At 43.0% G+C, this 24,739-nt stretch overlaps 2 protein-coding genes across 7 annotated transcripts in view; one reads left to right on the top strand and one right to left on the bottom strand.

Annotated features, from left to right (window-relative positions):
- Positions 1-2,650: 2,650 nt before the first annotated feature.
- On the top strand, positions 2,651-11,777 carry lrp12 (low density lipoprotein receptor-related protein 12). The gene is made up of 11 exons (XM_006795225.3): positions 2,651-3,212; positions 5,556-5,612; positions 5,712-5,847; positions 5,980-6,182; positions 6,273-6,520; positions 7,182-7,331; positions 7,410-7,631; positions 7,719-7,985; positions 8,539-8,741; positions 8,821-8,953; positions 9,155-11,777. The coding sequence occupies exons 1-11, from the start codon at positions 3,158-3,160 to the stop codon at positions 10,082-10,084; spliced, it is 2,604 nt and encodes an 867-aa protein (XP_006795288.1). The 5' UTR covers positions 2,651-3,157; the 3' UTR covers positions 10,085-11,777.
- A 4,179-nt stretch (positions 11,778-15,956) lies between these two features.
- LOC102800178 (regulating synaptic membrane exocytosis protein 2-like) overlaps positions 15,957-24,739 on the bottom strand; it is a 56,027-nt gene continuing 47,244 nt past the window's right edge. For all 6 annotated transcript variants that reach the window (XM_087835542.1, XM_087835543.1, XM_087835544.1 and 3 more), the window contains 7 exons: positions 24,287-24,433; positions 23,937-24,118; positions 23,377-23,512; positions 22,585-22,697; positions 22,273-22,374; positions 20,962-21,101; positions 15,957-16,712 (listed from right to left, as the gene is read on the bottom strand). In XM_087835542.1, the coding sequence (XP_087691668.1) occupies positions 16,524-16,712; positions 20,962-21,101; positions 22,273-22,374; positions 22,585-22,697; positions 23,377-23,512; positions 23,937-24,118; positions 24,287-24,433 (1,009 nt within the window). In that variant the 3' untranslated portion in view covers positions 15,957-16,523. The remainder of the gene's footprint in view (positions 16,713-20,961; positions 21,102-22,272; positions 22,375-22,584; positions 22,698-23,376; positions 23,513-23,936; positions 24,119-24,286; positions 24,434-24,739) is intronic.

Genomic DNA, 24,739 nt, shown 5'->3' with positions numbered 1-24,739 from the left:
AGTTTGTTAACTTCTGGACCTTTCCAATAGTTAAGGGATTAAGAGAACCCTGGAGGGGTGTAGTGGAAATGTTTTAGTTGCCAAATGTCAGATGGGACAACGGGAGGGTTTAAAAGGATTTTTGACCACTTTTAGAACTTGTTAAATCAGATTAAGTTAACTTTTGTTTATGTTTAAGTTGTAAGAAATTATTGGGTTGTTTTTTTTCCACGAAATAAATGCCAGAACTTCAAAGGCTGTGACACTGGTTCTCAGCCAGTGGCGTTTTTAGCACCTGGATGTTCTTCAGCACCCCCAAAATGAATCAAAGCATCCCCAAAGATTTCTTACTTTTTTTTGGACAATATTCGCTGTTTGTGTGACATACTGTTAAAAATATAAAAACCATACAGTACTTGGTTGAGAGGTAATATTTTAACAACAAAAGTATAGATATCCCCCCCCCCCCCCCCCCCCCCCAACAAAATGGGTTGTTCCACCTCGCCTCTCCTCTACTCTGGCTCTAGCGCCCTTACTGCCAGAGCGATGGTGGCTGAGATGCAGTGGAGGGAAGGTGTGAGTGCCTGGCTTAAAACAGGACATGTTAGCTGCATTTAACCTTCAGTTACTCTTTATATATTTAGGTAGGAGTCAGACCATGTTTCTTTTTAGCTGTTTGTGTGTGTGTGTGTGTGTCCAGGTGTTAATATGTCAATAAGTCAAAGCATTTAAACCAGGATATACAGTCATCCAAAACACAATAAATCTGAGCTGACAGTCACTGAAGCTTTTCTTTAGGTTTACATTAGTTAACAGTTGCTGAAATCAAAGGCTAAGGTCCTCACTTCACTCTGTCTTCACACAGGAAGAAAATCCGCTGAGACCGTCATCCTGCATCCTTCCATTGGGGTAGGGGAGACCGGGGATAGTTGTAACGTGGGTCAGTTGTAACACTTCCAATTTCTCCAATCAGGGCTAAGTTTCAAATGATGTGACTCATCCTGTGCATGCCCAATTCAGAACTGATATCACATGTGAAAAATCAGCACATTTTTTCAAACACAGACAATTTTACACGAAAAAAAGTAATTTGTATGCCAAAAAGTAAGTTTTTCTACTTTATTTTAATTTCTAATAGCATTATCTGCTTTGCAGTTAAACTCATCAAACTTAAATTATGTTATTTGTATGTCTATGGGGATATATTCTGTGTAGGTCTTTAGTGCTAATGTTTTAGCTGTTGGCTGTAATGTTAGCTAGTTCATGGCTATAGGAGTCTGGGTCAGTTGTAACAGCAACAGTCTGGGTTAGTTGTAACAATAATGCAGATGTTACAACTTACCACACTATTACTTTAACTTATATTAAACAAGTTGGGGCAACGACATCAGCAGAGAGAGGTTCACTGGTCGCTTTTGTATATGCGGTTAATGCCATTGGCAACAGAATTCCTCCACTGTTTGTGTTCCCACACATACATTATGCAGACCACTGTGTCAGAGATGGACCAGTAGGAAGTACTGGTAATGGAAATAAATCAGGATGGGTGCAAGAAACAGATTTCCTCATCTTTCTGAAGCACTTTGCAAACCACACCAAGGTGAGCCATGATAAAAAGTAATGGAATTGCGATGCTGGTGCACAACTACATTTTTTCAGTTTCATTGTTATGTTCAAAATTGGTGCAAGAGTTGTAGGTTATAATGCCCACTGAGCCAATGAGGCCAAACTCAAGGAAGACCAACCAAAATTAATGAAATATTCAGTTGCAGAAAATTCCATAATTTGTCTTTTTTGGGGGGTTGGAATATGTTCAAAAGCTAGATTTCTGCATTCTGTCACACACACACATAGCTACATAAATGGCTCTAAGTGCATTCATGTGTTGAATAAACAAAGATTACATGTTAATGTTTTGTTAATACCCTTATTTCATTGTGTTACATTTCACCCCAGGATATGTTACAACTAACCCAGACTATGGGGTTAATTGTAACATTTCACTCTTTGTGTTTGAGACCATACCATGCAATGGGTAATTGTGCTGCAGAGAAAATAGCTGCACTATTTAATAGCCGAGACATGTAAATACTTTGCATTACATTTTGAATCCACTACCTTAAAAGAGCTCCAATTTACAGACAGAAATGTCAAAAATGTTACAACTATCCCCGGTCTCCCCTACTTCAATTCTTGTACAGCTCCACTTTTCATATAATAAATCCCATAACATGAGTCTGCACATGAAAATGGGTGTCTCTGTGTGTGTGATTTTATTTCACATGAAATGTTCTCATTTCCTGATCAGATTACAATCAGACTGTCCACTCAGTCTCTCAGCTACAAAGATTGAGACTGGAGATTTGAATCTGAGCTGCTAATCAATCACTGATGGAGTCGTGTTCTCTGTCCTAATATATTGATGACTGATTCATTATTAAGGCATATTGCGTGCTCAAGTACAGTAGAAAAGCGCTTTAGATGAACCGGTTCAGTTACATACACAGGCCGTGTGAGTGTGACGCATATATATATATATATATATACACACATACATGTAGTGAACATATGAAGGACGTTCGGCTCTTTGATTATTAATGAAGTGCTTTGGCATCTTCAGGAAACAGGAAGTTCACATAAACCAACAAATGACAAAAACGGCGGGGCCATGTTAGTGACGCCACTGTCAAAGGGGCGGGGATTCTCTCTGCGGTCTGTTGTTGTTGTTCGGCTCGACGGAAGCTAAAAGCTAACAGCTTCGCATGGCAATGCGCTCACACATACTATCAGATCGACACTACTGCTGCTGACTCGGTGCCGGTCCCGTGAGCTCGGATCGACCCGGTTCGGGCCCCCCGCTCCGGGTCGGATGACTCTGTCCCGTTAGCATGTTGAAGCTAACGGGCCGGTGTTCTTAGCGTTAGCCTGTTAGTCGGCAGCTAGCGGCTCTTTGTTTGCGAGCTAACCGAGGTTCTTCGCAGGATGCGGACCAACCTTGTTAACGTCCCGTTCAGCGGCTCGTGTCTGTGTTAATTGAATGCCGGGTTTATCGGTGAGATCCGTTATCCTCGGTAGCCGCTCGGTTCGGGGCCGAGGTCTGCTAACAGCTGACATGCAGCGCTCAGCTCTGTGACCTTGGACTCTTCACCATTATCTTCATCATAACATCAGGGTTAGCATGGCCCTCAGAACAGACTGCAGGCAGGGTGTGGTTTGCCTGCTCCTCCTCACAGGTAAGTGCAGACTGACCTGTTGTCAGGTGTGTACACTTATGTTTTGTTCTGATGACGCCGGGTCCTGTCTCTTTAAGACTTCCCACCTTTCCTGAAAACCTACTTTGTCCTGAATAAAGTGCGTCTGGAAGACTGCAGAAGGGCAGAGCTAGTGTTACTTAATTTAATGTTTAACATAGACATGTGGCAGGAAGTGATTGTGGGCACTTACCAGTCTAAGTTAATAGCCTTCCAGGATTAACTGTCACGCAGATTTTATGTCCCAAAAACCTGGACCTGAATCTGTAATATTTCACAGTACAGATCTTGCTATATCAGTGTGTGCTCAGGGCCCCACAGTGCGTTACTGCAGCATCCAATCTGCTCCAAATCCACCAGTAGAGAAAGCGGAAGTACAATGGAGAGGCAGATGTGGAAGGACAGACCATCTAGTAGTGACGGCTGCAAATGGCTCTTACAGATCACTTTACATTCGGTCTGCTGTGATCTGTTGACAGGTGTCACTACAGCCATTACTCCTTTTTTCTGTGTAGTAAGCATAGCAGTTGGAAGATATCAATCAGTTTCTATTAAAGCTTGAAGATGTTGAGCATGGTTCAGTAATGATAATGAAACGGTCTATGTAAGTGATCAGGGCTTCACAAGTATCTTAACAGGGACCATCTTCTCTTAGCCACTTTGGGCTGGAGTCAAAATGACACGCAGGTACACCTGACTAGGTCCTGTCCACCACAGGGCTAGCACTTACCACCAATAAGAATCACCAGTTGACCGGCAAGCTCTTCTTTAGTCTGTAGGAGAACAGATACCACAGAAAGGACAGGAAGTCTGATCCCTTTTCCTGTAACAGCTGTAACCCCTGCAACACCCGACCTCAGACTGCTTTATGACACAACTACACTAAAACTGGCAAAACAGCACCCCTGGTGGTCAAACTTGTAACATTTGATTAGCAATTGTTGAAAATTAACAATGTTGAGCATTGGCCAGCTATTTGACCCTGCAAGATTGAGCAGTCTTTAAGATGCCAAATTTTCAAAATGCAATCCTCCCATGAAGTATCATCTGCTATATTCCTTCAGCGTTTTGTCCATCCTGTTTAACCTTTTCTTTTTTACATGTAACTTTTAATAGGAACTTGCTGGATGTAGAACACTGTGTTAAGACCACAGACAGGATAAACAATGCCTAAAGCTTGTGGATGTGAAAAGCAAACCGGCATTCTTTTTTTCTAATGATCGCCAAGTCATTTGTTTGAGTGATTTAAATATGAAGTCCTGATTACTAAGGATTAGGGATGGGTATCGTTTAGGTTTTATCTGATACCGGTGCCAAACCGGTACTTTTGAAGCGGTGCCGGTGCTTAAACGGTGCTCAAACCGAGCACCGATTTCTCAGCTTTTAAAAAAACGCTATGCGTCGCCAGGTGTTTCATCAAATTCGAGGTGTTACCTCCTTTGACAGTATCACAGTATCACCTTAAAGCACTTGTTGCAGGCTGCTGAGTTTGCATCTTTTGCTGTGAAGTACAGCCAGACTTTGACCGCTTTGCTTTGGGCATTTTTAATCTGTAGCTCTGCTCTAAAAGAACGTATGTACCTGGGCCCGCCTACTATCCTTGGAAACGTAAAATGATTGGCTAGAATCCAAAGTGTATGACATCTCAGGAAAAAAAAGCACCGAAATAAAGCACCGAAATGTGCGCTGCTTTTCGGTCTGGTTACTACCGTTTATTACAGAACCGGTGCCATCATGGCACCGGATACCAGTACCCATCCCTACTAAGGATATACTAATGACTGATTGACAGGTCATTAGCCAATAATGGGGCAGTTTCACAGTAAGCTCCAGCTCTCACTCTGTTTTAAAACAGCAAGATGGCTGCAGCAAAAACATTCAAAGCTTCATAATATGATTGTAAACTGACTGCAGAAGTCCTTATCTGATCTTCAAGGGGGATAATCTGAGTCCATGATCTAAACATATACAAATAAGCTGCTCATGAATCAGGGTGATCACCTGGCATACTGTCTCCGTGCATGGTTTTCCAGCTGCACAGGAGCACAGAAGAGAGCACTACGCAGGGTTGTACAGGTTGCCTAGCAAATCGTCAGATATCCTCTCCTCCTCTTTTCTCAGCAAGATTAACAAATTCCTTCCAGACCCATAATATTCTGGTCATGTACTGTTTCAACATCTACCTTCAGGCAAACGTTTTAGATCCATAAAGACAAAAACTAACAGAATAAGGAACAGCATTATCCAGCGGTTCATCAGCTGTACGTCAGACTGTTATCAATATGACATCACTTCTAACCATGTGTTGTTGTGATTTTCCCCCAGGATGCATTGCTGTCTCTCAGAGGAATGAAAATGTCTATGTGTCAGGGATTTCTAATGGTGAGGTCACAGTCACATCTAGACATCAGGGCAGCACTAATGGCACACACACACCCACAAACACAGTGTCACACTAACAGTCCAACCCTGCCCCCCCAGCCTGCAGTGATGTGGCAGAGCTCCTACGGGCATCCAGCGGTATAATCACCAGCCCCGGATGGCCCTTCCAGTATCCAGCCCGACTGAATTGCAGCTGGAATATCAGGGCGCGACCTGGAGATGCCATCACCATCAGGTACTACACTTACTGTCTCCATAGTTACAGCTGCCACACCCACATCAGGGCACAGAGTGAAAAGCAACAACCACATCCTCATTTTAACCCCATCTTTGCTCTCACAATGCCCTCCCTGTTCTGTCTTTGCAGCTTCCAGGACTTTGACCTACAGGGTTCCCATCGCTGCACCTCAGACTGGATGTCCATCAGCAGCTACAGGAACCTGGACGGGCTCCGGGTTTGTGGCTCTTCCTTGCCACCGCCCTACATCTCCTCTCAGGACCATTTGTGGATCCACTTCCACTCGGATGACAGCCTGACGGGAAAGGGCTTCAGACTGTCATACATCAGCGGTGAGGAAACACTGTGTGCTATTGGTGATGTAACTGGAGTAGAGGCTGATGCTCTGGATGGGAAACAAGTAAGATTTGTTGTGTGTGCAGGTAAGCCGCTGGCATCCAGCTGTGATGTGGACCAGTTCCACTGCTCAAATGGGAAGTGCATCCCAGACTGGTGGCGCTGTAACTCGATGGACGAATGCGGCGACAATTCAGATGAGGAGATGTGTGTGGACTCGCCGTTCTCCTTCCAGCCCTGCAGCCTTAACCAGTTCCCCTGCCTGTCTCGCTACACCCGCATCTACACCTGCCTGCCCCACAGCCTGCGCTGTGACGGTAGCATAGACTGCCAGGTAACACGCCACCTAGGTGACCCATTGCAACTGCTCAAATGGTTCCTCGTCCACTTGCCGCTGCTGCTTATGTGACTTACATTAATGTGTCAAACAATAACACAGTACCGAACCGGTACTCCTACCATTCGCCCAATGCATATCCTCGGGTTCACCACTCACAGCACATGTGGGCTAATCACCACGAAGAGATCTGCCAGAGTTCTGCTGACTCAGATCTAACAGATTTATAAAGGTCCGTTAAGTCACCCATAGTTTGTGGTACGCCTGTGCTGCTCTGCTATCGTGAGTGTAACTTGAGCTGATCTGTTGGAGTTTATGAAATGGTCTCTTTATGATGCAGACATCATGTCAGAGCTAAAGATGAGCAGAATGCGAGCTATGGCGTTAGGATTGTAAGCATGTTTAATATGAATATAGCTGTTTATATCTTACGAGGTATTAGTATTGTACTAATGCTGTGTTTACACAACATATTGCTACTAGTCGTTACATCTATGAGAAGGAGCACCTTATGTTGAATATTTAACCCAGTGCTTTAGAGCTCAGGTGATCGGGACTCTGCCTGGTCTCCAAAGGACACAACAATCCACTTCAGGGGTTCCTTGGGCCGGACTGCTGACCATGTCCTCAACTTGGTGTGTCACAACGTCTCTTTCAGGACCTTGGCGATGAGATAGACTGTGATGTTCCCACCTGTGGCGAGTTGTTGAGGAACTTCTATGGTTCTTTCAGCTCTCCAAACTATCCTGATTTCTACCCTCCAGGAAGTAACTGCACCTGGCTGATTGACACTGGAGACCACCGAAAGGTAACCTCTGATCCCTGAGTGTGTTCGGGTAGCAAAGGACATCAACATTCCTGATGTTCTTCCTGTCTTCTCCTGCAGGTTATTCTAAGGTTCACAGATTTTAAACTTGATGGGACTGGCTATGGCGACTATGTCAAAGTCTATGACGGGCTGGAGGAGAACCCCCGTCGCCTCCTCAGGGTGCTGACTGCCTTTGACTCCAGAGCGCCGGTCGCTGTAGTTTCATCATCCGGTCAGCTCCGAGTTCACTTCTACGCTGACAAGATCAATGCGGCCAGAGGCTTCAACGTCACCTACCAGGTGTGTTTGATTTTTGAGGTGTTGTGCAGGTGGCCGTGTTCTGTTCTATTGTTCTTGATTAAGTAGTCTTTGTGGTCCTGTTTTTAGGTGGATGGGTTCTGCCTGCCCTGGGAGGTTCCATGCGGGGGGAACTGGGGCTGTTACACCGAGCAGCAGCGCTGCGATGGGTACTGGCACTGCCCCAACGGTCGCGATGAGCTAAACTGCTCCTCTTGTCAGGAGGATGAGTTCCCCTGCTCCAGAAACGGAGCCTGTTACCCTCGGTCGGACCGCTGCAACTACCAGAACCGCTGCCCCAATGGTTCTGATGAGAAGAACTGCTTCTTCTGTCAGCCAGGAAACTTCCACTGTAAGGTACGATGGTAAGACCAGACTGGTGTGTTCTGACTTTAGTCTTTAACGATTCAAATCAAATGAGAAGCAGCAGGGTGGTCCTGTGAGTCATCACAGACATATGATCTCACTCACACAATAAACTGGAGGTGAACTTTGTTTAAAGCAGGTTCCATATTCAACTTTTTGTAGATGATTGTTGGGTTTTTCTCTGTATGCATTATTTTCGGGTCTACCTTATAACATAGAGTGCCTTGAGGCGACTGTTTTTGTGATTTGGCGCGGTATAAATAAAATTGAATAGATGTAGTTTACAAATGCCTTCCAAACGCCTGACATCACAGCTAAAACATTAGAAATGCAAACCAAATAACTCCAAACACATCTCAGTTTGAGGCCGATCGCATTAAGGCAGCATCAGGACAGCTTTTTGGAGTCCAAGTCACATTTCCCACATTTGTCTTTCGGTGTGTGCCATTCTGTCTAATACAGAGAAAGGCATGTTTAACATCCAGTTACAGAAGACTAGAACACTTTAACCTCTGACTGATCCCTGTGTGTCTGATCCCTTCAGAATAATCGCTGTGTGTTTGAGTCGTGGGTTTGTGACGCACAGGATGACTGTGGGGATGGCAGCGACGAGGAGAGTTGTCCTGTCATTGTTCCCACACGAGTCATCACAGCTGCCGTCATCGGCAGCCTCATCTGTGGCCTCTTATTGGTCATTGCCCTTGGTTGCACATGCAAGCTGTACTCGCTGCGCATGTTTGAACGCAGGTAAGAATGTCAACACATTTCTGTTCACCTCGTGCTTCTGAACTCATTGTGAGTCAAGGCTTGTGATTGGTTGTTCCAGGTCATTTGAGACCCAGCTGTCCAGAGTGGAGGCGGAGCTGCTGAGGAGGGAAGCCCCGCCCTCTTATGGTCAGCTGATTGCGCAGGGACTGATCCCACCTGTGGAGGATTTCCCAGTGTGCTCAGGGAGCCAGGTACAGTTCTTATCTCACATAGCAGGAAGTTCCTGATTCAAGTTTTTGCACACACTCTCTCTGTACACTGAAGAATGATCATATGGTTAGGCCCAAGGTCAAATGGAGGTTAAATACCACCTTTTTAAAGGTGACTCTATGTGGTCCTCAGGGACTTCAGGTAGATCCAGTTTGAACTGGTTCTCTCGTCTCTGTCCTCAGGCTTCTGTCCTGGAAAATCTTCGTCTGGCGGTCCGCTCTCAGCTTGGCTTCACATCCCTCAGGCTGCCTTCCTCTGGTCGTCGTAGCAACCTGTGGCGTCGCCTCTTTAATTTCTCACGGTCCCGGCGCTCAGGTTCTTTGGCTCTGGTCTCTGCAGACCTGGAGGACAGCGCTGGCACTGGCAGCACCGGAAGCTCCGGCTCAGACCTGTTGTCTCCAGACTCGGATGACACAGACACTGAGGGCGAGCGAGGGCGAGGCATCAGTGCAGTGGGTGGACCTGTTGCACCCCTCCCCCAGAAGACCCCGCCTCCCTCCGCTGTAGAGGCTGTGCTTTCGGTGACACCTTCTGTGACCCTGACATCTGGCCGAGACAATGACAGGCCTAGAGAGGCCCTGCCCCCATCCAGCCCTGTCACTATAGTAACCTCCAGTCCAGATCCCGAATGTCACAGTGACACCTCTGACCTCCCTGCCCCAGCTGCCTCTGCCCTGCAGCGCCTGGCCCAAAACCTGCACCGCTTAGCTAGAAATCTGACAAGAACAAGTCAGAACCAGCAGAGCCAGACCTGGACCAATCATAGCCCACTGCACCAGCTGGAGACAGGAAGAGGTGGGGTTGAAGTCACAGAGCGACGGGGGAGTGGAGAGGAAGACGAAGATGTGGAGCTCCTGATCCCCATCTCTGACTCAGACTCCTCTTCCTCGTCCTTGCTTGTCAGCGACATCCGACAACCTCTGCTCGAGTCATACCCCTCCTCCACCGTGAACCATGCCCCCCGCCATCACAATGGGAACAGTGGTCGAGGAGGGCGGGATGGCCCCTGTGAACACTGCGGAATGGTCCACACAGCTCAGATCCCTGATGCTTGCCTGGAAGCGACTGGCAAAACAGAGAGCAGCGATGATGAGCTGCTGCTGCTGTGCTAACAGGCTAACTGAAAGGCTAACGCTAGCCCTACTCCTTCAGTGTTCTAACTACACTAAGTGCAGCTGTAAGCCTGTCAGTTAGCATGTTAACAACATGCTAACTGACAGGATAGCACTGCACAATGCCACACAACTCACTCCTCAGACACTCAGAGGGGTGGGATTATTATATTATAGCACCCTAGCTGGATCTGTGATGTCAAAGATAAACAAACTGAGTGATGTCACAAATTGAATTTTATCTGGTACGACTTTAAAAACAGTCCCTCTGTTTCCCGGTCTGTCTGTTAAGGCACTGCCCAACCTTATGGTACGACTGAATTGTAGAGCTCCCAAGCAGGAGAGGGTCATTGACCGTTGGAGGCAGCCAAACGCTTCTTCCTAAAATCTAAGGCCAAGCCACATATAGTTCAGTTGGCGTTTCCTTTACTCTCATTGGTCCTTATTTCAGTCACTGACATCAGAGTTCAGGTTATTTCCTTTGGTACTGCACACAAACTGAGGAAGAGCTGAGTTCAATGGGTTCTCCTGTCGCCTGCAGTCACTTGAGAGTGGTGCCAAGTACGAAGGAATATTAGGGCCACATTAGGCAAAACATATATATATATATATTATTGATTATTTAGATAATAAACTCGTAATTTTGAGAACAGTCAAAACGTGGAAATCTCATTTTCAATACAAACTGCCACGGCTTCTATATCCTCTACAAAATGCCTTGTGTAGCTGAGTTAGTGAAATGACTTTCATTATAGAAACTTGTTTCTCTTTTAGCTCATAAACAAAATGACACTGAAGAGATGGTGCCAGAAAGCTGCATCTGGTCAGAAGGAAAAAATAAAAAACTTGAAAGAGTGGGTCGGATTTGTGCAAAATGAAATGGCTGGCAATGGACAGATGCAAAGATACCAATGGTTGTATCACGAAACACAATAAGACGGATCATCTGTTTGTTTCACTAACTTATCTGCACAAGCCATTTTATAGAGGATATGGGAGCCGTGGCAGTTTTTTGGCTTGAAATAACTGTAATCTCCACATTTTGACTATTTAAAATTTAAAATACTATTTCAAGTTTGAGCTTACATTTCAACTTTAATCTCAAAATGGATACTTTTTTTAATTAATGTGACCCTAACACTTCATCCTATTCAAGAGACGCTGGATGATTAGGTCAAATATTTGGTGTTTTGAGTAGGTGAATGTTCATTGGCTATTGACGGTAAAGCACAATGTGACATGTTCAACAGTTGAGTTTGATTTTAGAACCAGACCTAAATTATGTGACCCTCATGTCCAGTTCAAAGAAAAGGAAAGTCAAAGGTCAGTGTTTACAGCTCACATGGGACCTGAAGGATTTGGTACAGTGGAGGATCAGAACTCGAGTCAGACTTACCTGAATTATAAAGGTTTCGTAGCCCCGCCCGTCGTCACTACTCCTAGACTGAAGCCATTTCTGATGTTTGTTACAGTTTTTGGTACTCAGCTGACCTTGTGTGTGTGTGTGTGACTATGTATATTTATTATTATTATTATTATCATTATTATTCATGATGTGGTTATTATTGTTGTAGTTATTATTCTTGTTGTTGTGGTTTTGCCGTTTTCTGGCCTGCATGAATTTGGCCATTTCGTGTTTTTCTTTGTAGTTAAAAACTGATAAACTGCACTAAACATTAAAGGTTCACCTCCAGTGTCTCTTGTATTCTTTTTATTTTGCTCAGCTTTCCACATGAACGAACATAAAGGTAAAGGTGTAAAAAAAAAAAAAAAAAAATAGGTAATTCAGAGCAAGCAAGTGAACTTAGCTCCTGTCAAATGTGTCAAATATCAATTTTATTTATTTAGAAAAAATTTATTATTTCACTATTTTATGACTGAGTGCATGCTCAGTGCACGCTGTTTATTTGTAAGGTGACGTTAGAGCTGTGAAACTGAATCAATTTAATCATTAAAGCTTAAATCACTGCATTTTGCCACAGATCAAAGTGAAATGAATTCAATTGATTGAACACAGGTGCTGCGCTGTCAACTGATTGGTACTTGGTGTTGACTTGGATCAGGTAGGGGAACATGCTGAACTCATGTGGTGCATCCAAATGCATAGTGAGAGTGCACTGGCAACACCTAGCAGAGGCCCCTAAGACTCCTACCTCCAAAAAGCTTTGATTGCATTCCAAGGGAGCCTGGGGACATGTGGATTCAGTGGACTCTGCCCCTTGTCACCAATACTGTTCATAGTTTTTAATGAACAGAATATCTAGTTTTGCCAGATGGTGGACAGTGGTCTCCGCTTCATTTGCCTTGGGATTTTATCTATGCTTTTTGCAGATGATGTGGTTCTGTTGGTTTCATCAAGCAGGTGACCTGCAGCTTGAGCAGTTCGCATTCGAATGTGAAGTAGTGGGAATGACAATCAGCACCTCCTTGTCCAAGTCTAGGAGTGCCCAGGAGTCCAGGTCAGGTACGAGTTAATTTCCCAGGTGGCAGAGTTGAAGTATCTTGGGGTCATGGTCACAAAAGAGTGGAGAATGAAGTGTGAGAGCTACCACTGGATTGGGGGCAGTGTCCGCAGTGACGTGGCTGCTGTATTGATCTTTTGTAGTGAAGAGAGAGAAGAGAAGCGAATTTCGATTTACTCGTCAATCTATATTACTACCCTTACCTATGGTCACAAGCTCTGGGTAGTGACAAAAAGAATGAGATTGCAGATATAAACAGCAGACACTTGATTGCAGTTGTTGCTGCTATGGGTGGCCCAACCAGTCATTAGTTATAGGGAATCAGTCCCACTCATAACCACTGTTAGCAGTATCAAATGAATCACCTACAACCACTTTCCAAGTGCTTCACTACAATACTACGGAGTACGAGAAGTGTGGTGCGCATCAAAATATTTATATTTTATACACAGTGTGTGCAACGACTGCAGCCTTTAAACTTGTGATTAAAATACTGTCTGCAAACATCAGTCCAGATGTTACCACATTACTTTTCTGATACTTCTAGTTAAAAGAACAGGGTGATTAAAATAATAGCTGTCAGTTCTCTCATTATTTATATTACTGCCCTCTGCCAAGATTGTTTATTATTATTTATCTTTAAAATCTGATCGCTTAGATTTCTGAATCTGAAGAATGAATGCATTTAAATTAGGAACTGCACATCTAGCTTTTAAAAGTCTGGTAAAGTATGAGTACCGTTTTTAAGTGTTGTAACACCCTGTTAAAGATCACATAAGAAACACACCACATCTCATTTTATATAGTACGTTGTTGAAATTATAAACTATATATTCCAGTTCCACTTATCAGTCATTTTTCACAGATATCACTGATAAACCAGTTGTGAAATTCACCTGGAAGTGTTTTTAACAAACTGTTTCTTGTTTTTGTACAATTTATCAGCAGCTGTGGAGAGATGTATTTGAATATCTTCTGTTCCACTTTTCCTAACCTGGAAATCCTGACAAGGACACAAACCTCAGTGCTTATCATAGACGTTACATCCTCCGTGCAGCAAATCCACAGAGAGATCAGTGATCGGAAATCTACCCCTTTCTGGCAGCTAAAGTTTGCATTCTTTGAAAAATGCTGGATCATATATGATTTGTCTGAGACCTAAGCTTGTGGTGAACATGCCCCATCACACCTCTACTGACTTCACCAACAGAACAGATATTCTGTGTTTAAGTAGAAGTACAAATACTGCTGTTAAAAATACACCAGTAAAAGTTGAAGTGCTGATTTAACTTCTTTACTTTAGTGAGTGAAAGTAAAAACGTACAGGCTTTGAAATGTACTCAGAGTAAGAAAGTAAAAAGGAGTATGTTTCTATTTCTGTGCTATGTTTCTATTTCAAAGCTAACTGAATCTTGTGCTAACATAGTGATAAAATATTATCAGTAGATGGAAAAGAAACTTTAGTCAAACTTTTTTCATTCCGATTATGCTCAGCCTGAGTCTGAGGAAAAAGAATGATAATAAAAACTATATATCTATTTTCTGTTGCCTACACTGTAGAGGATGACTTTGCCTCTAAATAGGAAAATGTGTAAAGACAGGGGAACCCTGAAATTGGTTGTAACAGCTCGGTGTGGGTAAAGGAATCACAACTCACAATAATTTTTATTTCTATTTCTATTCTTTTTGAATCTCCGCTACATTTGTTGTCACCTAACTCTGTGTTGGGCTGGTGCACGGTGGCTGTGGTTTCATTGTCACTGTTCTTTACTTTAAACCTATCACAGTACAGTAAACTAACCAGTTTATCTTGCACTAACCTGCAGCAGTCCTCCTTAGTTTGATAAGTAAAGTAAAAAGAAGTCAGTAAAAACTACTGAAGTAAAGTAGAGATACCTGAAAATTGTACTTATGTTGCTACAGTAATGAAGCATTTGTCCTTTGTTACTTCCCACCTCTGCAAAGGATAACAGTTTGCCGCTTCTGGACTGTGCTGTGTGCATTAAGGAGGATGGAAGCTTCAACACTGAAGTTTACTGGAGGCCCAAACACACAGACAAGAACCTCTGAAACACAAACTTGTCCTAATAGGACATTGCAACACCAAGCAGAAAATCTTCAGCTGCAACTTCATTAACAATGTTAACAAAGTGTGGAGTGATTTCAGAACCATCCTGGGCCATAAGCAACAGAGCCTGTAAGGGACACAAAAGTAGGCAAATGAACTGGATCACTTTTTCAGTAGGTGTGATCTGCCCCCTGTCAGGGTTGGCCCCACTGTGTAACTTCTAAAACCTTATGATGCTACTACAGCCCATGGGCTCAAGATTTGCCAGACACCAAATATTTGAACACTTCAGAAAGGAACGACTACGACGCTTTCTAAGATTTGAATAAGTACCATTACTTTGTAGCTAGTCACCAGGTAGCACAGCATTATATTCCAGGTAATCCTACAAACATTCTTACTGTTTAGTTTCGGTCTTCATTTTTTTTGCCAGAAATTTTAGTCGAGTTGCCCGTTTTAGTTTTTTATTTAAATCCCTCAGTCAGAACATGGCATATCATGTTTGGATCCAGAAGTGGCTAGTGAAATCAGACCACAAGAGGTGTATAGCAACACAGTGAGAATCTGTTTTGCTAACCAGTAAAAGCTCTCATCCCATCCCGGATGCAACTGGATCCAAACCTGAACTCCTACTCCAGCTATCAATTCAGTTCAGTTTTATTTATACATAGCCAAAACACAACAACAGTTCACCAAATGGAGAACACTGACCCAGTCTTTTAATCCGAGTCAAACACCAGGGAGCCAAAAATCACGACTTTGCATCTCCATGACTTTGCATACAGGTAAACAGAGAGAATACGGAAAAGATAACAGACATGGGTTATAGCTCACCTGCTAATTGGAAGGTTGGTGAGTCAATCATTGACTGCTCTAGTCTGCATGCCAAATATCATTGGGCAAGATACTAACCCCAAGTTGCTCTCTGATGCATTGGCGTGTGAATGTTAGATAGAAAGCAATTAAGCAAAGAAAAAAGTGCTTGTGTGAATGGGGCATGTTGCAGAAAGCGCTTTGATTGCTCAAGTACAGTAGAAAAGCGTTTAAGAACCAGTTTGTGTAGCAATTATCCATAGAGTAGTAGGATCTTTTAGAAACACCAGGGTCAGCGGTGCAATAGAACTTGTAGAACCTAATGAACTCTTGCTTCAGAAATGGTGAGTCAGCTACAGGAGAACTTTTAAAGACCCCAAAACATTTTAATGTGTAGGACCTCACAGATCCAGTCACCTTTGTAAAAATCACAGAACCAGTGTTCCCAGTAATATCATCAGAACCTTGTAAAACCAGAGTTATGTACCTAACTTGATCATAATGTCCTAAACAGAAACACAGAGATTGTTTAAGAATCTTTATTTTGAAGTTTTAGACAACATTCTCATGTTCTCACAGTCTGGCATGGTCTTACATATTTTCATGCTCTCACATGTTGTCATGTTTGTGGTTCTCATGTTCTTTTGTTTTCACGTTTTCATGATTTTACTGGTTGGTGTGGTGTTTTTCTTCGATGGAGTTTATGTTCTAATGTTTTTGTCATTCCATGCATAAACATAAAGAAGCCCCCTCTATGTTCCTGTGTCTCCATGAATACTATCACATAACTCAATCTTGTGGGTTCCTGACGTGTCTTTAACAGTCGTATGACTTCCAAAGAGCTCCTGCGATTAGCTGGCAGCTGGAGGTCACATGGCCACTCCTTTCTTTACCCAGCATCCTTTGTTGAGTGTCTCCCCCCGCACTGGGCGGATCAGGAATAGCACCTTCCTCATCGTCCTAGTGACATCATCATGAATTGTCATGTCATCTCTGTGATGTCATCATGCAGCATGCAGCAGCAGAGGATTCTGAGACTTTGTTTTAGGGCCCATCCTGTAACGTGTCTATGACCAATCAGCCATGCCTCCTGATGCTAAGACTTGCCACCTTCTGTCTCCTTATTGGTCAACGGTGCCAACGCAGGATCCACTAATGAGGTGGCAGGAAACAGTTTGAACCAGCCAATTACCATATTGGACAGGTCCAGATCATCCAATAGAATCTGGGCAGCGCCCATGAATGATTTATGGTCCATCCGACCGTAGTCACCCCAGACGATGATCTGCAGAGAGAGGAGAGGAGGAGATCCTTAGGCTACATTCACACTGCAGGCGAAAGCGCATCAAATCCGATATTTTTGACCCTATGCGACCCATATCCGATTATGCTATGACAGTGTGAACGGCACAAATCCGATATTTTCACATCCGATCTGGGTCACTTTCGTATGTGGTACTGAATCCGATACATATCCAATGTTTCAGAAAGCGACTGCTGTTTGAACAGTCATATCGCATTAAATCCGACTTTTACGTCACAGACACAAGACAAACGCCAATTATCAGCGCCAGAGAAGCACCCGAGAAGACATCGCGAACGCTTCCTGGCCATCCCGTGTAGATGTCAGTGAAACTGCTGGGAAGACAACGTTGGAGAAACGTGAACATTTTATTTGTACTGTATAATCTGCAGATTCTGACAGAAATCTGCAACTATCCTTTGAAGCACCGCTCCTCTCTAAAACAGCAACAAGGATAATTATTAGGTTATTTACATTATTATGTAAATAACAAAATAACTTAAAGCAAAAATTGGGAAACGTAAAGTCCGAAGTCTTTATATTAAGGGACATCAGTCAAACAATATTGTTTGCTCTGGGTCTAAACAGAGCGCGTTGTGTGTGACGTCTTCTTTTGCGCATGCGGGCCGCTTTGAGCGTTCACACTAGAGCGCGTTTGCTGTCGCATTTTATTTGTAGTGTGAACGAGCAGACAAAAAAAACGGATTTGATCAAAAAATCGGAATTGAGCATTAAGACCTGCAGTGACCTTGCCTTAGTGACATCACACACATGAAGGTGTGTTTTTTTTTTCTTTGTAGATTTTTCTTTGTAGATGACACTGTGAGTGTTGCATTTTCCATAATTTTCTTTTCTTTGCTGTTTTCTTCATTGTTGTAGATATTAATCTTATCTTTCTGAGGTTCATTATCTAATGAACCTCAGAAAGATAAGATTAATATCTACAACAATGAAGACCCTGACTCGAGACACTGAGTCAGTTTTTATGAACCACGGATACCAGTAGGTTTCCTATGTTCTCAAAGTCCTCATGATCTCGTCCCCGTGTTCTTTTTAAACCTCCCAAAAAGCTGATTTTGTTTATCTAGACTTGTGACTTCTTCAGTCTCAGCTGACTGCAGTACGGGATCACTAAAAGTTCTCACTTAGGCAGAAGTTGTCCTTCTCTTCTGATTTGCCTGGAGCATTCTTTAAAGCCTTTCCAGCTTTGACAAATGTCCAGCTGGGATAATCACATTTACTTGGGGCCTTTTTGAAATGATTTTCTTCTGCTTCCCTGGCCGCTGTATCTGTGGGGATGGTGTTTGCTCTGTGATTATGGTACACATCAACCTAAATATCCCCCGTTACTGATCTCAAAGTCTAAGAAGGCTAACTTGTTATTTTTCATATGGCTCTGAAGCTACCATGTCCTGGTGAACTTGATGTGTTTGTCCACTGAGACATTCAAACGCACTTTGGCAAGGATTGCCTAAAGCTAGTACCCAAGCACAAGCAAACAGCATGTAAGATGGCTGAATACAGAAACCACCTAGGATTCGGCCTCAGATGCAGACAAAACAGGATTACTTCTAAAAGTCTGCAAATTAGATCTTCAGTTAAGAGCCTCTGAGCTACAAAAGCAACAAAAATACACCAGAAGGCCAGCTGCTCAATGAATGGGTAAGACAAACATTTTTTTAATGATTTCCCCTGGGATTCAATAAAGTATTCTGATTCTGATTCAGATTTTACCATCAACATGCTAAAATCAAAAGGGGAGTAGAGCCGACAAAGACTTACTATGGTTCTAGATGAGAATACCCTTCGAGAGGTGTTTGAATTCACTGAGAAGGCTCGTCTAGCACAGAATGTCCTCAGCGGCCAGAAGAGAGAAGGATGCCACACGGAGGGTGTGGACAAATCAGTGAAAAATTTCTGACAAAAAATGTTATCAAAATCTTGTCAATTTGACAACTCACACAAGCGGAGAAAAACATCCTTGCAAAAGGGTTGAACTTTGCTGTGATGCCAAGACAAATCCCCCTAGTGGAACTGATCACAGCCAGAATTAGCCATTCGAAGCAACAATATTACAGATGTGGACGAAAGTTTCGGCTTGTCTCAGCAATGCAAAGCCCCCAGCATCCAACATAAGCACGGAGGAGGGGAAGTAATGACAAAATTATCATCCTACCAGCAGATAAGGGTTGGTGCACGGTTTAGCTACACTTGAAAGACTATCATGTGAAAATTTTGTCACTACTCACTGTGATAAAAATACTTATGAAACCCTGAAATGAGACCCAGGTAGTGGTTACAGGAAGATGGTGACTGAAGCAGTTGTTTGAAGCAGTTAGAACAGGACAATGCTATTGACCAGACCTCAGACCACAGGCTATACACAGAGTGGAAGCTACACCAAGTCTGTATGGTTTACTCAAGATACACAAACAGGGGGGACCTTTAAGATCAACTGTCTGTCTGATCAACTCAGTCAACTATAGTGTCTCAAAGTTTCTGTCTTTAATCTTCAAGCTGTTTGTGGGCAGCTCTAAACACTGCATCCAGAACACCTTGGGTTTTGTGGAGAAGGTGAGAGATGTCATTATGTATCCAGATGAAACAATTGTCTTGTATGATGTTACAGCTCTCTCCCCTTGTGTTGAAGTCACTGAAACAGTGGAGGTAGTTCATAAGAGATTACAGGAAGACCCAACCCGAGCAATAGGACCACTCTCAGCACTGACCAAGTGTGTTTGCTGTTGGAACTGTGTCTTCATTGTACACATTTCACATACAATGTTCACTACTACAGGCAGAAACATGGGCATGCCATGAGTTACCCAATTTCATCTATTGTGGCCAACTTTTATATGGAGGAAATGTAAAAGAGGGCTCTGTTATCCTACCCTGGAACACGACAAAGTAATTAGTTCAGGTATGTGGAATACACCTGGGTTAAAATCAAATCTCAGGATGTACCATAATTCACTGATTATGTTAACCTCAGTGGACAAACACATCAAGTTCACCATGGAGGATATGAAAATGACAGGCTAGCCAGCTTAGACTGTGAGATTTCCATCAGTAATAAGGGAAATTTAAAAGTTATTGTGTACTGTAATCCATTACATACAGATCAGTACTCATCATCCACTTGAGCACAAACTGAGTGTGATCAGGACACTAGAGCACAGACCAAACACCATCCCCACAGATGCGGTGGCCAGAAGAAGATCATGTCAAGAAGGCCTTGAGTAAATGTGGTGATCCAGGAGAGAAGGACAACCGCTCCCTAAGCAGCTTTTGCTCTGACTTATGATTGCTGCACTGTTGTGCCAAAGCAGGTGGTCTCATTAATAATATGAATGGAGCTTTGAGTGCAGGTAAGACATCAGAAGGAGTATCCAGAGTGCAGGATCGCCAGTGAAATGAAGGCCAAAGTAGATGGTCTTCAAGTCTGGGAACAAGGATTACTCGAAAAGCACATAGTATGAACTGAAAGCAGGGCGGAGAAGGTGTAAATATACATACAGGGAGACCAAACGCCAAGTGAATAACATCAAAGGCATGTGGAGGGGGATGAAGTTGATTACCGGCCTCAAAGTGATCAGCAGCTGCGGGGGCAGTCTGGACAGAGCCAGTGAACTGAATCTGTTTTTCAACAGGTTCAATAGTGAACCCTCTGTTGTCCCTCCTCAAATAGTATTAATCTTAACACCCCCTCCTCCACTCAACTTGAACGTTCAGAACCTCCCACCCACATTATATCCTAGATTCCTCTTCATACACACATTGCTATGACTGCTAAAAAGATGAGGAGTGGAGTTGCTTCAGCCTCTTTGTGTAGAGCATAGGTGTCAAACTCTGGCCCGCGGGCCAAATTTGGCCCGCAGCCATACCAAATTTCTATCAGAGCTGGCCTACTGGTTTTATACAGCTAATATATATATTGTTTAGTATTAAGCTTTGCTTGTGCCATATTCAGTTTTTTAGCAAAATGTGTTTGAGTCCATAAGAAAAGATTCATTCTTATATCTGGAGGAATAAATATATTTCAATAAATATTAACGTTAGCCCGCGACTTTGTTCCAGTTTTGAATTTTGGCCCACTGTGTATTTGAGTTTGACACCCCTGGTGTAGAGGCTGGAGCAACAAAAGAAGGGCTGCAGGCCCTGATCCCAGGGTCCTGTAATCCTGTGCTGTCCAGCTGTCTGGCATCCTGCAGTATCAGTACAATATAATTACCTGTAGAACTTTGCCCTCAGGGTTTTCTTCAAACTGCAGCTGTTGCTGATAAAGAGGGTCAAGGGTTTTCCTTGCCAGACGAGTTCTTCTCTTCAACACACACTTTCCATTATCCATTAGATACACCTTCACATAAGGAGCTGCAAAACACACACACACACTACCAAGCTGTTTCACAGATCATAACCCATGACTACTAAACCTTTGTACTGCGATGGTTGTGTGCAGTAGTATTTAAATGTGAAAATTTGTGGACTTCGCTTAAAGGTCGAGCCTGTGCCAGGAAACCAGCTAATTTAAGGGAATCCTGCAAAGATGAGCAGCCAAATATGCATCCAGAATTATGCTAGAAGCGTAATGATGGCTAACAAAAGCATTTGGTTGAGTTGCAACTTCCTAAGTTGAAATTTTCTGTCTGTGTGGATTATTAAAAATCCAAAATATTCCAATTTGTTTTTTAAATCATTAAAGATGTATGCTGTTCAATAATTCCACATTGGAAAAAATGTGGAATGATTGGAAAAGTTGGAAGAAACATTAAAAGAATTACCTTGACACAGAAACTTGCGACCAAAAATTACATGAAAGTAATGAGCGCTACTGAGAAAATTAAAGCATCGAAGAGGTTTTAATTTTCTGGTGATGCGTAACACTGAAAAGCCCTAATACTTGTTAGCACAACACAAGTAGTTGTGCTAGCTTTCAGCTAAGCCCTTATATTATTAATGAGGAGCAGAAAGCAGTTCATCTTCGAGGAAGAATGAAGAACTCCAGCACTGCATGAGCCACAATACAAGACACCTCCAAAAATGTATATATTTCTAAACTATTTCAGATTTATTAATCAGAAATGAGTCCATAATAAAAGTGTAGTCACACATCTCTGCGTCACCACAGCTCAGGTTCATGGAGTTTCTTCTCTCAGATCTGTCACAATGCTCCAAGTATCTCAGATTAATATAGGTTCTGACTTTACATTTAACACTGACTTTAATAAACACCTTGTAAACAATGGCATTGTGAGCATTTCCACAAGTAACACAGTTAATGTGGAGCTTGAGTATGTGAAAGGTCAGGTTCTGAGAGTAAATCATGTTTGGGATCTTTTGCTCTTTGTACAGCTCAGCTGGAAGACAGAATTCAGGTTGTAACAAAGCAGCTCTCATCTGGATGAGAGACTGAATGAGATACACGAGGGAGGAGAGAGCTGAGAGCAGCATGGAGGAACTGATTAAGTTCACGTTCTTACACTAGAGTGTGCTAGGTAGAGTGTATTTGTAGTCAATTGTGCATTGTGTATAGCTTTGTCACCTGGAGTGTTCTTGTTGCCTTGTTTACCCACAAGCCCCCGGGCTCGGATAACCTCCACGTCCAGACGCTCCTTCCTGTACACCATCCCGATCTGGATGTCACCTAACCAAAAGAAAGCCAATCAGAGGAGAGATTTTACTGAAACACAACCGCACGTTTTCATGGGCAGAAAGTGGTATTGTATTTTAATGTTTTTTAATATGATTTATTAATACACACACATATGTCCAGATTACATGAATCTGAATTAATGAGTTTGTATGTTGGTAGGTTGATATACATTAAAACAATGACATTTTTATTCATGCTAACCCATGGGGGGTGTGGCCAATGTCTGCCGTCCAGCCAGCTGGGCGGGGCCTAATCCTTCAAGGAAACCAGTGAACTGTTTGTCTGATGCAAGTTTTACTCCTGGAAATATAAGCCTGACCAGACAGAAAGAAAAAAAGAAAATATCAGACATGTTAGTTGGCAACCCCAGGGAAATGGGAAGTGGAAGTGTTTAAGTTCAATGTGAGAATAAATAAAATACACATTAAAAGGGAAAAATAGGGAAAAGGGTGAAGGGGAAGACTAAAAAAGGAGGGAGTGACAAAGTGAGCAATTAAAAAAGGAGGTTAAAAATTGCACTCAGGAAAAACTAAATTCAAAGTTCAGAGAGAAAAAAGTAGAAGTAGAACTGTAACTATGTAGAACTGCCTTCTTTCATCTAAACAATACTGAGTGAAAACAAGAAGCCTTCATTCCACTTTGTTCTAGCTCCGCTGTGTTTATATAGCACAAGTGCAGCACATCATATTTAGTCTTCCCTCTCCCTCAGTTTGTCTTTTGTCCTCCCTTCACTCCAAAAGGTCATAGCAGATGGCTGCCTCTCCCCAAACCTGGTTCTGCTAGAGGTTTCTTCCTGTTAAAATGTGGTTTTTCTTCCCTGCTGTTACCAAGTGATTGTTCACAGGGGGTCGTGTGATTGTTGAGTTTTTCCCTCTGCTATCACAGATTATTGCTATCATAAAAACCCCTTGCTTTAAATGAGTGCTGTATGAATAAAGTTTAACTAAACAGAGAATACAAGATAAAAAGAGTAGAAAGAGGAGTGATTCATACGCTCCAGGTTTTGGGTCCTCGGCATCTGGGTCTCGACTCGGCTGTCGGGTAAAACGAGCTTTAAACTCGATGGCCAAACCGGTTTCTACACTTCTCTGAACGGGAAGTCTCACCACCTTCTTCTTCTTCTCTTCCTCTGTAAGGATGGAAGAAGAAAGAGAAAAGAAGCAGAATAAGTTGTTACAAGAGCATAAACAGCCAGAGACTAATCAGAGCCCTGGACAGGGTGCTCTGTGACTCATATTGGTTCTGTTCTGTTCCGTTTTCACTGGTTCAACTGGTTCCGTAACATGTTTGCTCAGTTGCTTGTTAGTACCCAACTCATTTGGTCATAGTTTATTTTTTGGCTGATGTTCCTCTTTGGATTTTCATTCTGATAGTGAGTTTTTATTGAGACACTCTTGCAATGCTACTCGGATTCCCAGTTTGGCTAAAACACACTGTATGTCTGAAGATTCAATTCAAAGAAAACTTTGGTCTGTTTATGGCAGAGTCCATGAAATATAACAAAAACAGCAAGAATTGAGGTTATATTTTTTAATGGTTAAACTAGGACTGACCCTCTGGGTTCAGCTGGGAGGCACTCTGACTCTTCTTTCCAAGTCCAACCATCCCCATCATCCTTGCACCGAAGCTTGAGCGTCGCTTCTTGTCATCATCGTCATCATCGTTTCTCCCCAATGAGCAAATCTCACCACCGACACTTGACGACTTGGTGAGAGGAGTGGCAGCTGCAGACACCCTGCAGGAGGAAGGACCACCACAATAATAAGTGAGGAAAAAGGGCCAAAACACAAGAGGCTGGGCACAAACACATCACAATAGCACAGAGAGGAAAAGGAAATGGGTAGTGTTGCAGCTGTTGCTATGACAACTGATTCCAACAGGAGGTCATCTGTTAATTTCTTACTTTGAAGGCTCAGGCTCCTCCTCCCCTTCTTCCACTGAGTTGCTCTTCTGCAGTGTATCCCCGCCTTCTGATGCCCCAACTATTTCCTCTGTTCCCTGCGAGCCCACCCCCAGCTCTGCTGATTGGCCCTCCAGACATTCAATCAGACTGTGGCAGCCAATATGAGAAGAAAAGAGTAGCATGCAGACAGAATCATGCAGAATGGTAAATGGTAAATGGACTGGTTCTTATATAGTGCTTTTCTACTTTACGTGAGCACTCAAAGTGCTTTATATAACAACCTTCCAATACGTAGGTGACCTACTCTACCTTCTGAGCTACAACCATCCCATGGTGAAGGTAACACATGCTAACAAAAACGGGACTAAGCATTATGTATTTTCACTGATTTGAAACCAGCAGCAGAGTTAAACATTCAGAATGATGTGTTGTGGGAGGATTTACAGGACACAT

The sequence above is a fragment of the Neolamprologus brichardi genome, chromosome 22, assembly GCF_056152115.1.
Source record: "Neolamprologus brichardi isolate AB-2024 chromosome 22, ASM5615211v1, whole genome shotgun sequence".
Taxonomy (NCBI): Eukaryota; Metazoa; Chordata; class Actinopteri; order Cichliformes; family Cichlidae; genus Neolamprologus; species Neolamprologus brichardi.
This window is presented reverse-complemented; position numbering and strand designations above follow the sequence as displayed.

Coding starts and splice junctions, on each gene's coding strand:
- lrp12 (XM_006795225.3), top strand. CDS start 3,158: ATGGCCCTCAGAACAGACTGCAGGCAGGGTGTGGTTTGCCTGCTCCTC. Junction 6,183..6,272: donor CAGACTGTCATACATCAGCG/GTGAGGAAACAC, acceptor TTGTGTGTGCAG/GTAAGCCGCTGGCATCCAGC. Junction 8,954..9,154: donor CAGTGTGCTCAGGGAGCCAG/GTACAGTTCTTA, acceptor CTCTGTCCTCAG/GCTTCTGTCCTGGAAAATCT.